The sequence below is a fragment of the Toxotes jaculatrix genome, chromosome 16 (genome assembly GCF_017976425.1).
Source record: "Toxotes jaculatrix isolate fToxJac2 chromosome 16, fToxJac2.pri, whole genome shotgun sequence".
Classification (NCBI taxonomy): domain Eukaryota; kingdom Metazoa; phylum Chordata; class Actinopteri; family Toxotidae; genus Toxotes; species Toxotes jaculatrix.
The window spans coordinates 5789486-5806622 of NC_054409.1; the positions used below are offsets into that span (position 1 = coordinate 5789486).

General features: G+C 41.4%; 1 protein-coding gene across 4 annotated transcripts; it reads left to right on the forward strand.

Moving 5' to 3' along the window:
* Positions 1-1308: 1308 nt before the first annotated feature.
* june (JunE proto-oncogene, AP-1 transcription factor subunit) lies at positions 1309-14009 on the forward strand. 4 transcript variants are annotated; one of them, XR_005895531.1, is made up of 3 exons: positions 1309-1354; positions 4048-6846; positions 13998-14009. XR_005895531.1 is itself a non-coding variant. In XM_041059781.1 (3 exons), exon 2 carries the CDS (start codon positions 4206-4208, stop codon positions 5253-5255), a length of 1050 nt encoding a protein of 349 aa, XP_040915715.1. In that variant the 5' UTR covers positions 1309-1354; positions 4048-4205; the 3' UTR covers positions 5256-5281; positions 10226-10404. The 4 variants fall into 4 exon arrangements, 3 of the variants coding, with proteins under 3 accessions (XP_040915715.1, XP_040915713.1, XP_040915714.1); XM_041059781.1 differs by lacking the exon at positions 13998-14009 and adding an exon at positions 10226-10404 and having other exon boundaries at positions 4048-5281; XM_041059779.1 differs by lacking the exons at positions 1309-1354; positions 13998-14009 and adding an exon at positions 1685-1819 and having other exon boundaries at positions 4048-9343.
* Positions 14010-17137: the final 3128 nt, after the last annotated feature.

A 17137-nucleotide genomic window follows, 5' to 3' on the forward strand; every position in this document is an offset into this window, starting at 1 on the left:
TGCACGCGCGTTTGCTTGCACATGTGTGTGTGTGTGTGTTGGTTGCTCCACCTACAATAAGAACTATAATTACTTTGCCCTTCCAAAGTAAACATGCTTATCTGCCATTCCGCACACACACACACAGACACACACACACTCACACACAGTATCAGACTGTTGGACTATTTGGAGGCTCAAAAATGAGAATGAACAGAAAATGTCCTGACATGAAGAAACATCAATCAGCTGTTTTGTTCTGAGCTAACACACTTGATTGTGTGTTAACTATTATATTGGCTAACACTGAGGTCACAGAGGTCATGTCCTCTGTACTGTTTTAGGGAACTGGGGGATTATAATGACCTGAGGAGTTCTCTCACTGTCTCTCTGTGTGTGATAACACATGAATGATGAATGAATGAAACACGCAATGTTTTTTTTTTTTTTTTAAGATTCTGTACCTTTGAATGTTGCTGTTTTAAGGCAAAAACAGTTCAGTTAAATGAAAACGTATTTTTAAGGGATTTTGTACTTTTACACTACAATGATGTTCCTGGCACTGTGAAGAGTTCTTTGCAAACAGCATTTAGACCTTTAGATTTTTTTTTTTTAAACTACAGAGGTTGTGGAGGATTTCATGAACTGAATATTGTTAAAATCCCATAACAGTTTTAATATCTGATGAAAGAATTAAAATGGCTGGAACACTCAGTATAGAAGACTTTCTGTAATTTCAGCAATGGTTAATTGCACTTCTAAAGCACAATTTGGTGGCTATGTAAAAATGATTATTATGTCTTTCTTTCAGATAAAAATGTCAGAATGATCTGTACCGAGCATCAGTGTGGCCACTGCCTTGAGATATCGGTGAGAGGCAGCTTGTCCCTTGGGGAGTGTTCAAAGAGGATATTAATAATTCTTCCGTTCCCAATAATGTTCGCACAGTTCTTTATTAATATGATTGTTTATAATTATGAAGATTACTGTCATTAATATATTTATATTATTTATTCACTTAATTTTTTTTTTTGTTGTTGTTGCGTCATCCTCCCAGAGAACGTGGGCTTAACCCATACTTACCCTTTACTTTAACAGTGAGTTTAAACTGTCAGGTTTAAATTTAATGACAGTTAAAGTCGATATTCACGTCATATATCAGAAATCAACGTGTAAATGTGCGACTTCGTTAGAAATGTGCTAATAAGCTAATAGAGTGAGTCACTGAGAGAGAGAGAGAGAGAGAGAGAGAGAGAGAAAGAGAGAGAGAGATAACGTTCGTGCGTGCGTGCGCGTGTGTGCGCTCGGTCTGACCATCTTTCCCTGACTCACTGTGTCTGCTCTCGGACGCTCAGCAGCTCCTCTGCCTCTCTCTGTGAGTATTAACCTCCATCACACATCACTGTGCTTCACACTAAGACCGCGCCGTTGTGTTTCGTTGCGATGTTAGAGCTGGAACAAACCCCTGCTGTGGTCGTTAGTTAGTTGGTTAGTTAGTTAGTTAGATGGTTGGTTAGTTAGTTAGTCAGTTAGGTGGTTGTTCGTCCGGCGGATCCATCAGCGCTGCCTCGCGCTCTCTCTCCTCTCTCCCGGACTGAACTTGGTGTAACGGCTGTTGTACCGTTGCTGCCGTTATCTCTGCGTGAAACTGTAAAAACCTAACCGCGGTCTGACTGGGCTGTGTGTGTGTGTGTGTGTGTGTGTGTGTGTGTGTGTGTGTGTGTCTGTGCTGGGGGTTTTCTCGGGGAGGGAAACACTGTGTGAAGGAGACACAGACTTCGACACCAGAGCGAGAAGTTGAGCGTCCTGAGAGGTGAGACAGGAGCATCATTACAGAGCTGTGAGTGTGACTGTACGTCTCCTCTGATTATTCATTATTGATCCGATCAGCATAGAAACGATGATGAGATTCAAATTAAGGCTTTTTATTGGTAATGATCACATTACATCACGTGATATCATTGGGTTATTATTGCGACTGGTGTTTTAATGCTGTAGCTGTTGTCTTCATTTTGAAAAAACGAATCGTGTTTAATGAACTGATCGTGTTGTTTGTGTGTGAAGTTATTATGTGCAGACTGCAGCTGCCAGGTAAATGAAACTGTAGTAAAAAGTCCAGCACTTCCTTTTGAAATGTACTGAAGTATAAAGTAGCAGGAGTAAGAAAGTACCTCATCTCACTGTCTGTGAACCTGATTACAGCTCATCTTATTGCTGTGTGTGTGTGTTGGTTGATGAATATGTTGGAGGTCATTTACAAACACCATGACCGATACATGGGGCTTCCACCAGGGAGCACTGACTAATGTTAGGCAATGTGGCCTTTAAATTATATTCCGATACTACATGTGTCTGTGTTATGTGATGGACTCACAGGTTGTGTTTAGAGGAGCAGAGAGTCAGAGCTGTGGCTCTTCTTTAACACAACTCACTGATCATTGTTACAAACGCGTGTTTGCCGAGTTCAGCTGATGGTGATAATCAGACTGGTGTTTTCGCATGTGCGGTTAAATCTTCCTCGTACGCCTCCTCCCGAACAGAAACAATGAGCAGTTTCTTTCTATTTTTCCCTAAACACTGAAAGGAGTTTTCCTTTGTTTCTTTTTTTTTTTCCTGACGTGCTGCTCTGATTGACGATCAGGAGGCAAATGTTTGAGTCAGATCCTTGCACGTCTCATCTCATTGGTCAGTTGTGTTAATGGCTGACAGAGTGCGTGGCCTTTGTCAGGAGGATGGGTTTACATTTCTTCAAGTCTCAGCAGTCACATGAGCAACATATGCTAATGCATAGTTTTTGGTTGCTGTAATTGTTTCTCCTGCTCGTACTGACCAGAGGGAGATCCCTTCCCGGAGACATTTCAGTAACAGAGGACAAAATCTACTCTCCTGGCTCTGAGTAAAAAAATGTCTGACTTAGACAGGTCAACGGGCTATTTCCACAGTCACAGCCTTTTTAGTACAGAATTCCCTTGTTGTGTTCATGTTCCCTCCGCCATGGCGGCGTAAATACTGTGAACTGATCCTTTAACGTTATCAAACCTCTTATCAAATCACAGAAGTTGCTCTCTTTTGAAACCGACTCCTCCACAGCTGAGCCAGCAACTTTGTTACTTTCGCTTTCAGAACTCAGACGCCCTGAAAATATTTTTCTCAGTTAGTAACTATGAGTGGCACAGTCCTACATGAACACAACACTTTCTGCCAGAGAGATTTCTGTATTTGTCTTGTTGTGTTGGAGACGTGTTTCGGTTTGAGAACAACTGATCACAGTTATTTGGTTGTTTGCCGATGTTGCCGGGTCAGTGTCAGTCAAACAGGATCAGACCAGACAGTCCTGATGAATTAGATTGTTGCTCATTTAGTCGTGAACATGAAATGATAGGAATACTTAAACGGACCATGTGGAGGTTTTGACCACCTGTAGCAGTATGGATCTGTGCTTTTAGAAGTGCGTATCCCTGTTTGTTGATGTATCATGCACACACACAAAGAGGCACACATACATGCGATACACATTCCTGCTGGCTGTTTTACTCTATCACCAGCTCCTCCTTGTCCACACATCAACGTGTTCTTAAGCAAAAAACACATGGAACCATGACAGAACGTTATTAGAACATTTCATTGGAACCTTAAAGGTGATGTTATGAAAATGTTTCCTGTTTAATTTAGTGACAAATAATAAAAATGAAAAAGAAAATGAGGAAAGTTCATAAAAAAAATTAAATTGTGCCAATAATAAAAACAGTATATGAACATTACAGGTCCATAAGCTTTCATTCTTGACCCTGTGAATGATAGTTTGACAAAGTGTCCATCACTAAGGTGGACATTTTGTCCAGACCATGAGATGGACACATAAGGGTTCTGTTAGTCAGTGGAACAACAGTGGAACTACAAGTATTCAGTCTCACCTCAGACAATAAATAACACGTACAGAATTACACACACACACACACACACACACACACAGCAGTAGCATCAGTAGTGTCAGCACCACTTCACATTTTACACCTCAGTAATCTTTATGTCCTCTTCGTCCTCCTCTTCTGTTTACTTTTCCTGCAGGGACTCGTCATCGTCTTCTTTTTCTTCTTCTTGTCTTCGTTTCTTCTCTTCATCCTGCCTTCATCCTTCAGCTGCTGACATCAGTGGAATGTTTCAATCTCCTCTGATATTCAGGTTAATCTAATTATGAAGATTTCCTCTGAGACACTTCTTTGTCAATGACGGCCAAGATGGAGACTCCTTTCTACCACGACGACTCTCCCGCTGTCTCCTGCTACAGCCAGATCGCCGAATACGAGCGTTACCAGGGAAACAAGATGCTGATGAGTAAGAAGGCCATGGCAGTGGCGGGAAGTCATCACTTCCCCAGTGGTGGTGCGGCAGGAGGGAGGGTTGGGAACCCCAACAACCTGGGGCTCGCCGGCAACAGCTCCCTGATGACATCAGCTGCGTCCTCTGCAGGGTCCTCAGCAGACATGAACCTGCTGAAGCTGGGGTCCCCTGACCTGGAGCACCTGATCATCCAGTCAAACCAGGGACTGGTCACCACCAGCCCTGTGTCCAACTCCACCAACCCTTTCATCTACCGCAACCAGGCCACCAACGAGCAAGAAGGATTCGCTGACGGCTTCGTTAAAGCTCTTGCAGACCTTCACAAGCAGAACCAGCTGGTGGGAGGTGGCCCCATGTCCCCGTCCTCATCCTGCACAGTCTCCCTGCAGGCATCCTACCAGAGGAACCTGATGTCCAGCGGGGACATGCCAGTATACACCAATCTCAGCAGCTACAACCCAGGCCAGATGCCATATGCTGGAGGGCAGATAGCATATGGTGGAGGTGCGGGCAACGGCAACGGTGGAGCCCCTCATCCACACACCCGAGGCCTGGATGCACCTCAAACTGTCCCTGAGGTGCCTCACCCACCAGGTGACCCCATGTCCCCGCCCTCCCTCTCCCCAATCGACCTGGAGACGCAGGAGCGAATCAAAGCTGAACGCAAGAAGCTCCGCAACCGCATCGCCGCATCCAAGTGTCGCAAGCGGAAACTGGAGCGGATATCACGGCTGGAGGAGAAGGTGAAGGTTCTGAAGAACCAGAACTCGGATCTGGCCTCCACCGCCGCCATGCTGAGGGAGCAGGTCGCTCAGCTCAAACAGAAGGTCATGAGTCACGTCACCAACGGCTGCCAGATCGCCGTTGGCTCGGCTGCCGCCACCAAGTCTGGAGGAACTGGAGGAGGCACCTGCAGCGAGGACTCCAGCTGCTGAGCGGGAAGGACACAAGGAGAATGAGGGTGAGATAATACGCAATTTTTACAATTTTGGCATTTCACTCGTGCTCTTGGTCAGAGCGAGCAGAGAGCGAGTGGCTCGGTGTCAGCGATGCCTCAACCGGATAGATGGATGTTTAATGGGATTTACGCTGCCCGACAGTCCCCATAAACCACTGTCAATCATCCAGCCACAAGAGGCAGAGCTTGAGAGAGAGAGAGGAGACAGGAGCAGGGATGAATCCCTGACAAGTTCGAAGTTCAAACTTTGGACGAGTTGGATTTTTGACTGTGAATTTTTAAACAGAAGGTGGCAGATTTAATTTAAGGAGACTGTTCAGCAACAAAGTTTGACACTCGGGGGTGTGTGTGAAGAGACACGATACGTTTGTTTGACTGGTGAAAAACAGATTTCCAAGTTTCCAACTGACATTCTTTATTTTCAGATGTCATTACATCTCAGTTAATAAACTGTACTGGAAACAGAGGAAACCATTTTCCAGCACTGGTAAAAAATACTTTTTCATTTCAAATAAAACAAAAAAACATATTTAAAACTTCACTGAGTCAGAGTCAAGAAGATTGCTCACACATCATTCACCATAACACATAATGAATCAGTGATGTTTCTGTGTGGACGTGAAGTGTTTCTAACTACAGAGCGAAGGCTGGAAGTTGAATTTTCATGTTACAATTGACACTAATCAGAGTTTTTACTCAAATTTTCCAAAATCCAGTGAACGCCTCACTCTAAAGGACCACTGCTGCAGTTTGTTTCGTAATCTGATTGCTGTAACCTTTTTACTTTTATTTCACTATAATCTAATTGTGTGTTAATACAGACAAGTAACCATCAATTTACAAACATTTCCAGCGTCTTGGTGTCTCAGCTGTCAGCTGGTGGAAAAGATTTTTTTTTGGAAACATCACTGAAGGAAATGCTCTATTTAAGATGTGCTAGCATGGACATCTGCATCTGGTTTCAGTTAACATGTATGAAACCAAAGCATATTTATTTTGACTGTTTTAAGCCTGAAAAACAAAATCCAAATTCATGAATTTTAAACTCTTAAAATCCGGATTAAAATCCAGATGTCAAGAGAGAATTTGTCTTAAAACTCAACAGCAGATATGGATTTTTTTTTGTTTTGTTTTGTTTTGTTTTTGACTGTTGACTATTTTCTGCAGTAGTAGAAACAACATTGGAACTAAATGGAGATGAAAAATGTCAGTATCACCGTCAACGTGTAACGTTCATTATCCTGATGATAATAATAATGTTAATGATATGCCTGTTATTCCTGCCCCCCCTCATTAATCCACTCAGAGCTGTGCAGAGATGGAAACACTCTTGTTGTGGATTGTGGACATTTATATGAAAATAGTGCTCGCAGTGGAGATGAGGTCCTGAGGTCCTTCAGGGGGCTCCTTATGTCTTTGAGGATGTTGCACAGGTTTTTTACCAGACTGTAGGGGTCCTGCAGTGGGATAGCTTCTAATGAAATCTTAAACATCAATACCATTGCCATGGTTACCTGCAGTTTAATACACTTCGAGCTCTGATCTGATTTAGAGGTGTTGTTTCAACTGTCAACTCTGACTTTGTTTCACATCCACGTGTAAATTTAACAGATACCTGACAGCCAATCAGAAACCAGGGTTCTGTGTTACCAGTGAGTTGAAAGTGCATTACTGTTTGATAACTGCACACTTTCAGATTTTCATACGTAATTTATTTGTGTGAATAAACCTTAAAAAACACTCAGCGAGCACTTTATTAGGAACACCATACTAATCCAGGGTAGTTCCTCCCTTTGCTCTCGAACAGCCTCAGTTCATCGAGGTGGTGATCCAACAAGATGGTGGAAACATTCCTCTGAGACTCTGCTCCATGTTGACAGTCTGAGACAACTTTAGCTTTGTCACATGGAGCTTTATCCTGCAGGAAGTAGCCATTAGAAGATGGTGAAGTGTGGCTATAAAAGGATGAACAAGGTCAGCAACAATACTCAGACTGTGACATTCAAACTATGACTGACTGGATCACACCACCAGCACCAGCCTGGACTGTTGACACGAGGCAGGTTGGGTCCATGGATTCATGCTGTTGACTCTAAACTCTGACCCCAACATCTGCAGCCTCAGCTGAAATCCAGATCCATCAGACCAGGATACATTTTTTTCCAGTTTTCATCTGTCCAGTTTTGGTGACCCTGTATCTACTGCAGCCTCAGATCTCTGTTCCTGGCTGACAGGACTGGAACCTGACATGGTCCCTGCTGTAACAGAGTGGTTAGCGTAGCCTTTCTGTCTTCTCTGATCTCTCTCATCAACAAGGTGTTTCCATCCTCAGAGCTGCTGCTTCACTGGATGCTTTTTGTTTTTGGCTCCATTCTGAGTTAAACTCTAGAGACTTTTGTGTGTGAAACTCCCAGGATTTTCATCAGCGGTCTCTGAGACACTCAAACCAACACTCCTGCCACATTCAAAGTCACTGAGATCCCATTTTTCTCTCACTCTGATGTTTGATGTGAACATTTACTGATGCTCCTGATCTGTATCTGTAGGATTTCATGCATTGCACTGCTGCATTATGATTGGCTGATTCCTAATAAAGTGCTTGGTGAGTGTATGTGGGTCACATCTGAGCACAGTGACTTACTCACTAAACAAACTATAAGGTAAGGTTGTTGTTCCTGCCGTGTGTTGATTGATACTTTCTCACACACTTGTCAGCTGTGGAGCTAATGGTCCCTTTCTATTTCTGGACTCTGTTTTTGCACTGACTTTACTGTCCAGTCAGCATGTCTATATCATGTTACACTTTTAATAATACAGCTGTCAGATAGAAAAACAGAACTGCAAACAAATAAAAAAAAAGATATTTTGTGAGCGACAAAAAAATAAAGATAAAAACATTATTTGACATCAGACATTACATCACGATGAAAAAAAAACACGGTTTCAGTTATGTGTTTTCTGTCTGACAATACACATGATGAGCGTTTCAAAAATACAGCTGGTGAGCATCAAGCAAATATTTATTTTTTTTACTTGAACAAGGCTTTTGACATCTCTAATGATTCTATTTTTGTACAAATGTATAAAAGTTGCTGTTATTAATATACTGAAATGTGTGTGTGTGTACAATCTGATTTTATCAAACACTTAATGTCTCTATTTATTATGAATATCTTTTGTTATACAGACGTGTTTATTTCCTTCACACTGTTCTACTGTGTTGAGATGTTCGTGTCAATATATCAGTGATGAAATATTCACCTGCTGCTGGTTTGCTTTCTGTTCGTTCGTGGTTGTGAGGCGTCCACAGGGCAGGAGCTCAGCTAGGCATCAAAGCTTTCACATTGAGGGATTAAAAAGTTGTCAAAATGTAAATTCAGTGTTTAAACCGCCAGGATTTCAGGTAAAACAGATGTTGGTTTCAAATTGAGAAATTTGGGGATTGTTGTAATTTCAAAGTACAATCACACGCTTCCTTATTCTGAAGCTTCCTGGTTTTGTTTTTACTGTAAAATGTGACAGAACCAAAGGACTGAATTCTGACGAAATCAAACCTGCAGAGCTCCATCAGGCTTTTTCTTTTCTTTTTTTTTTTTTAAATGGAGTCATTATTGTATGGAAATAAATGTAATATGAAAATAGCTCTTTATAAGGAAACCTGGTGTGGAAATCAGTGTGCAGCCATTACACCCTGAAAAGGGAGAGGACCAATGACCATGTCTGTTCACAATGTGCTTGATCTTTATCAGAAACAACTTTATATATTCTAATATAAGGCTCCTCACTCCTCCAGACTGCTCGTCTCTCTGTAGTCTTGTGTCTCTTTGTGGTCATTTGATCGACTCTCCAACAACAAACAAGATAATTACAATATGATACACAAATGTGTTGATGAGGAACAAGTGAGGATCTAATCAGGAATTACCTGATAATTAATGTGTAGTTGCAGAATAATTCCAAACTGACCTCAGAGTAGCTAATTAGAGAACCTGGAGGTACTATACCTATGACTCAGTAAGTAATGATTAGTTCATGAGTATCTTTCTTCAGAAGTCATTCCTGATTAACCACTAACAACTCATTCATTACTAGTTACTTAATAATTATTTACAAATTTTGTGCAAATCCCCCAAGTAAAATGACGCATTTTACTGAGTAGCTCCTGCTGTATGTGTTGTGTGTGTGTGATTTGTGTACGGCAGCCCTGAGGGTCGAAACACATCGACATTTGAGAAAATGACATTTGAGATTACGGAAAAGGTGGGACAACAGATTTTCATTTATGTCCTTGCCTCGTTATTTTACTTTTTAATCCGCTGAATAAAAATAATGGAAACGTGAATTCAGTTGAACTCTGTTGTGAATGGGCAAGACTTTTGGCGGATGCAAGTGGGAATGGATACACACACATTACGGGAGCGAGATTACGAAAGCAGTCCTGCACGGGGCTCTACTGTAGACATCCAACCTGCCTTTCCTCAGAATGTCAGTCTGACTGATGAAGTTACACAATTGGTCGGCCGGTGGAGTTTTGGTGTTTCCCCATTGGCTGCTGTCCTTTCAAAATGAATTGGTGCAACAGTTTCTATTATGTCATAAGGGGTGTTTACAGGCAGTGTGACCAACCAAGCACCTTTGTCATTTTTCAGACCCCTTTCGCAACTTTAAAAAAAAAAAAAAAGTGACTTTTTGGACAAACCTTAGCTACTTTCCGCTACTTTCAGCAGCATTTCTCTAACTTTCTGTCTGACTCATGATTTTACAAGTAAATACAGCAAAAATCGCAGCACAGTTGATGTCCTTAACTTATGTGTGGGGTGATTTTGTCAGACGACGTCACAGTTACAGAGCAGCTGCTCGGACATGGCTTGGAAGTGACTGCTGGTCAGACCTGGCGAATCTCTGCTCTCCAAACGAATAAACTTGGTTTTCATCTCCACTTTGCAGGCAGCGCAACGAAGCACGTCACATTGTTAAGGAAAGCGTGCAGCCCAAACCTAGAAACTCTTATCATAAAAAAAAAAAACCTTTTTGTTCTCCGTGGGAGTTTTTTTGTCTTTTATTCTGCTGCTTACATCCCACCTCGGGCCTGTGTTAGCGAGGCTGACCAGATAACCAACATCCAAACTCTCTCCTGATCATTTTACTGCCAACTGCCAAAATACAGACAACACGCTAACTGTCCCACCTGAGACCACCGCTCTGTTCCTGGTGCAGCTCTGGGACTCTCTGATCACTGTCTGGTTCATCTTCTGTTGACTTACAGGCAGAAGCTAAAATCTGTAAAGAGATAGACCAATGAGACAAAGCCGGACTTGACTGCACCGACTGGAGTTTTTTTTTGTTGAGGCTGCAGTTACAGACCTGGATAAACTCTCGCACACTGTGACAACATAGATCAGTTTTTGTGGGGACATGTGTCTGTGCCCACTACGACTACGACCCCCCCCCCCCCCCCCCCCCCCCCCCCCCCCCACCAACCATCATCTCACTCCCCCACCCAGGATCTGTGAAGAGGATGGGTGTCATCCCTCCCTTTCAGAGCCCAGAATAGCAGCAGGCCCACACGGTGTGTCATCCTCCTGCCTGAAAGTCTGCGCTGACCAGCTGGCCCCCCCATCTTCACCCACATCTTCAACACATCTCTTGAGGTCTGTGAAGTCCCCTCCTGTTTCAAATGCTCCCACAATCATCCCAAATCCCATCACACAACTTAATGACTTCAGGCCCTGTCACCCTTCTGCCATCACCATGCTGACCCACCTGAAGGACATGACAGGGCCCCTAGTGGACCCCTTGCAGTTCTCCTTCTTGGCACACAGGTTAATGGACGATGCAGTCAATATGGGACCACACTACATCCCGCAACACCTCGACTCCCCAAGGACAAGTGCAAGGATCCTATTTGTGGACTTCAGCTCAGCAATCAAAACCATCATCCCAGAAATCCTCCTCACCCACCTCCACCTGTCAGTGTATTTCCAGCTTCCTGACAGACTGGAAGCAGCAGGTGAGGTCTGTTTCTCTTTGCACATCCACCACTATCTGTTTTGGTCTGGCCTCTTAACAAGACAAGACCAGATCAGAACAGGCAATCAGGAAAGATCATTGGTGTTATAATAATATTAAGAGCAAAGCCTGTGTAATAACCATGTAATACTAAGACATCCACTTGCACAGTTTTTCTCACTTTGAGCAATAACATGCACGTCATCCATCACTTGTTAAATACAAATACAAGCAGGCTGCATATACTGTACATACACGTGTATACCTGCACATACTGGACATAACCACCTGCTGCATGTATATAAAGTAACTTATTACACCACCCACTCAATATTTATTTCAGCTCTCCTGGCACTCTCCCACACCTCGCACCACCTATTATCTTGTTTACAACTTTAGAACCTGGCTGACTTCTTGTATACAGACCACACTGGATTTTTTTTTTTTTTTTTGGTTGTGTCCATGTGTACCTCCCTCAGCATCATCTCAGGTACTGTTTACTGTGTGTGAAAACACTCAGTCAAAGGAAAGTGGAGTCAAATTCTGATTCTGAAAAATGAAGCACTATGGTTTAACTTAGACTTATTTTCATCTATCACACAGGGAGAGGGGAAAACAAATCCAGAAGGGCTTATTGAATACTTTAAAAAAAAAAAGAAAGAAAGAAAGAAAAGAGATTTAAGTCTTTTTTTATCAAATATGCTCTGACTTCAAGGAAAATTGTATTTGCATCCAAATAAGACGAAGCGTCCCTGTGTCAACTGCAAACTGACCTCTGCCTTTGAGATGTTTGGGAACATCGCTATCAGATGAGTGGTTGTGTGGGCGTGAATCTGTGAGTTTGTTTTAACAAGAAATGATTAAAATTTGAGTCTCGTATGTAAAAGTACATATTCTGGAAACACTAATATCACACATTGTAAGAAGAGGAGTTTCCACAAATAAGTGGATGAGAGAAGAATTTGAGTGGGTTGCAAATTCTAACAAAGCACTTATGTAGGAGGAAGATTTTATGAAGAGTTATACAGAATGTACTTGCACATACTATGTTACAACATGCGAAGTGAGGACAGATTAAACAGTAATAATAAATAAAGGTCGTGGAAATATTATCCACAAATGGACTTGCTTGCTTCCTGATTATACAGCACCAACAGATCCGATCAGTTCATTACTGACATGGATCAGTGTGTTCTCTCCAATTTATGCTCTCATCAGTGATGCTGCAAGGATTTTAGTGGCTGAGATCCAGGAAAATTACAGTAATGGATTTGTGACAGGGCTGTCCACATATTTTTGGCCATAGATATAAACTGAATTTTGCATCAGAAGAACTATATGTATATATATATACTAATAGCAGAAGTGACAAAGTCACAGAGGGTTATCACCTGTCTCCACAGTTCCCCTCAGCTCCTCAGGGTTTTTTTTTTTTTTTGTTTAGAGTCTTTCAACTCACTTGGTCTTGGTTTTGTGACCCATAACTATATTGTTTCGGTTCACTCTCATTGATCTTATTGTAACTTCACCCCCCGAAACACCCCCCCAAAGCCACTGAAACAGACTCAGACCCAAAGTACATGGCTGTCCACATACTTTTGGCTATATAGCGCATCTATCTATTTCTCCTCTGAGTGGTTTTTACATGTTTAACTCATCGGTGAGTCATCAGGATGAAGTGATTTCTCAGTGAAACAGAGCAGCAGGACTGAAGCAACCCCTCACCGGATTTCTTCAGAACAAGAGTACGTCCATATATTTCATTATTTTTTGGTATTTTCATTACTCATATAATTCTTAACACTAATTCTGATTATAATTTTAGAGTTTTATCCTGATAACCATCCGCTTTATGTTAATGAATCTTTTTTTTTTCCCAAATGAACACATCAGGAACTTTTCAGATGTTGAAACCTGATGATTAGCAATGAGACGGTGAGACGGTGAGGAAGGGGGTGAGACGGCGTTTAATCAGACGCTGCAGCTGATGTCTTCCTGTGTCACTTTCAGTTAAGAGGGAACTCACGCTCATCAGGGGATTTTACAGAAGTGTCTGTACAAACAGAAATGTTGATTCATTAACACAGACTTACTTCACAACATTGTTTCGCATATGAATAAGTTAAATCAGAGTTTAACCCCAAATAGTTATAAGATTACTGACGAATACCACATTTCACTAAGAGTCCCACGCAGCAGAGACCTAACAGGTCAAAGTTTGGACTCCTCTGTGTGTTTTGTTACTGAGGACGGAGCTGAACTGAGTCGCCTCTGTTAATGACAGTGTTTGTGGGAATCCTTCAATGATACATCAGTCAGACTGTCATCAGTCCTGCAGTAATAATAAAATCCTCAGTCAGCTGCACAACTGTGATGTTTTCATTCATAGAACAATATAATCTGGTGCTGCTCTCATTGCTGCTGCTGTTATTATTATGATTAACATTAATACACCCAGAGGACTCACTGTTATAACAGATTTTTTAACCTGAATGTCAAAGTTTATTGTTGTCCTTGGAAACAGTACTTTAACAGCACAGACAACTAAAGGTCCTCTTACGCTCTTTTTCCAAGAGTTTTAAACACGTCTCCCAGTCTTTCTCAGCAGATGGAGACTGATGTCATTAGTCCAATGAGGCTGTCCACATAAATACCTTGCAAATCTCCATGTGCTGAGGAAGACCATGAGATGTGGTAGAAAGCTCAAGAGTTGAGTTTGTTTTTTGTTTTGTTTTTTTGTAATATTTAATATAAAAATTTAATATAAACTAGTTTTAAGTGCTTTTGCTAACATTTCCTTTTTTCCCTAGAGCAGATGGGATGTTTCATTGTGTATAGATGTGTGGTATTTCACATAGCCTGTCCCGGAAGATCAGACCCGGAGGACCAGGATTCACCAAGCAATCCAGAGACATACACCACGTCTCCTCCACCTCTCACAGATCAGGAGTGATGAGACAGAACGTACATGGTCACACGTACTGTCAGAAACTCAGCAGTTCTTCTTTGCCCGTGGTTAAATCTTCGACAGATGTCATCTAAATCTACAAACAACAAACTCTGAACATGAAAGCTCATTGGAGACATTAGAAGCTAATTCAGGGATGTGGTTTTGTTTTGGGTGTTTTTTTTTAATGAACTTTTGACAAGTGTTTCAGAAGTAATGCTGATTTAAAGACAAACTGGGTCAAACAAACCGGGTCATGACGGCAATTACGGTGAAAACACCTTAATCGCCGTCATCCAGGCGATTATGGTGAAAACACGCAACTCACTATTAAAACTACTAATATCAAAACCCCTTATTACTCAGTGTATGAGTTTGTGAAGACACTTGAGGTCAAATTAATGAGCTGTTCACATTAAGAGCCCTGCACAGAGACACTCCATGAATAAATTAAAAGGAAACATTAACAGATAAAAGCATGTGTTTTGGTTGGTGGTTAAGTGAATCTAAAAGGTAAATAGTGATCCAACCAGCTGTTTTATACTGCTTTTACTTGGTTCTGACTTCAGAGCGACAGAATCCCATTTTTGTGTTTAACTGTTTGGTAGAAAACATTGTGTTGCTGTTTTTCCATATTCTACTCCAGATGGAGTGACCCACTTACTGAGAGAGAGGCTCTGTGCCATTTCTGGTGACTAATACCCCCTCCACCCACACCTCAACACACACACACACACAAACACACACACACATATATACACATACACACACATATACAGAGCGAGCTGTATTGGTGTGTTCGCTGTGTTTCTGCTCTCTGATGATTCTGTTTGTTAAAAATAAAGATGTTTGTGAACAAATGAGTGTTGACAGTGAACGTCAGAGCCTGTTATTGTAGTTTTACATGTTGTCAGCTTACAAATCTTCAGTCCAACACTCACTTCTGCCTTACACCACTTTGTTTTTGATGAAAACTTAGACCTTTAAAATCAAGCAAAACAACTTTTCTTTTACACCAAACTGTGATACTTTAATTCCATTAATCACAGTCCACCACAGGTTCCTGCATCAATTAAATTCCATGAAAATCTTCGACACCAAACTTAATATTAACTGTCGCGGGACTTCGGTTGTACAAACCGTTGCAACAATTACATTCATCTATTCATCTTTCTATTCATCTTTTTTCCATATTTTTAATATTTAATTTAATATTATAATTATAATTATAACCTTATATTTTTAACCGTATCTAAATAATTTCCACTTTGAACTGATATTTCCTATTTAATAATAATGAAATTAATTAATTAAATCACTGAATTTATAGCAAATAATTTACTATTTTACTACAGTCTACAGTCTATGTGGACTAAATGTTGAATAGTCAGTTTCAGGTTGTATATTAAAGATTAAACTACCCAACAGCATATGCAATAAGAGCTGGAACAAGTTGGTTGACAGAATAACTTAATTTTTTACGTAAAAACAAACCAAACAAACCAAACTTTTCATGGCTGCAACCCCTCAAATGTGTTGTGAATAAATTACTAATTTGTTTTATATTTTATCTTTTCTTTTTTAGTTTGTTTTGTCCAGCTATTGGCTGAACCATTGGACAAAACAAGCGATGTCAAGATGTCACTTTGGGTTTTGGGGGAATTTTAATAACATTTGGTACAATTTGTTTTATAAACCAAACAATCGACTGATTAATTGAGAAATAATCAGATTAATGCATAAATAAAATAATCCTTTCCTGCAGTCCTATATACAACAGTTAAAAATGAGCTTCATATCAGCTAAGTACAACTGTAAAATGCTGCTTACAGGACTTTTATGTGTAATGGAAACATGAGCATCATCAGGATGTTTAAGAAACATTCTGACTCTCTTCCTTCCTGAAGATGAACTGTTGCAGATTTAGCCGCATGTTGGCGTCACACGAATAAATTCCCTGTGTGTTTGGGTGAAGAAGAGGAATTCAGGGACAGATATGTAAATCTGATTAATTTCAGCCTCTTGCTCTGCAGCTGACCTCAGGTCAGAGCGCTTCAGCACACCAGCTCTGAGCCCCCCCACCTGGAGGGAAGTCAGCATCCCGGTCCAGTCAGGCATCTTCGCTCCCTCTTTCTGCCTCATTAAATATTTATGAGACTCACCTGAGGCGTCACCAAGCTCACCTGCCACGCCTGAGCAGTGATGTCGTAGTAAGGTGAGGGTGGATTTCTTGACAAGAGCGGGTCTCTGGGGGAGAAGTGATACAAACATGGTGGACGTCAGTGAGGATCTGATGAAAGGAGGCGATCTGACCGGTCTGACAGCAGCTGACTGACAGCAGAGTCGGCTTCGCCTCCTCCTCCATCGAAACCGCGTCATCACTTGCCTGTCCTACCACAGGACCTGCTGGGTCCAGAACCTCCACCCTGCTGCGATGAAGAACATCCATCCACACTGGGACTCTGTGATACAAAGTAGAATAAAGACTCGTTTCTATTACCTGACACTGACAGAGTAAGTTAAATATGATGAGGGAAGCAAAGGCTGAACATTCTATTCATTTTTAATGAGTTTGAATTTGCAGAAAAGAAAAAAGAAAAATCATCATCATGCAGAAAGTAAAAGAAAAAACTTCTCAAGAAAACTTGAAGTTAAATCACAGTGTTCACACTATTCAACAAAACAGCTGCATTTTCATACTGCAAGTTGACTTCCTGTGTAGATTCACCCACACAGGAAGTAGTCCCAGCCATAAAGGGGAAGGTCAAAATGGGAGGGGGTTTCCACACTGCTGCTTTTGATGTGTCTTCCTAATCAGACTGAATTGTCATCTCGCTCCACGTCACTGAGTCAGCCTGATATCGTGCTCACATTAGCTGATTTCTCATTGAAATGGGGTCATT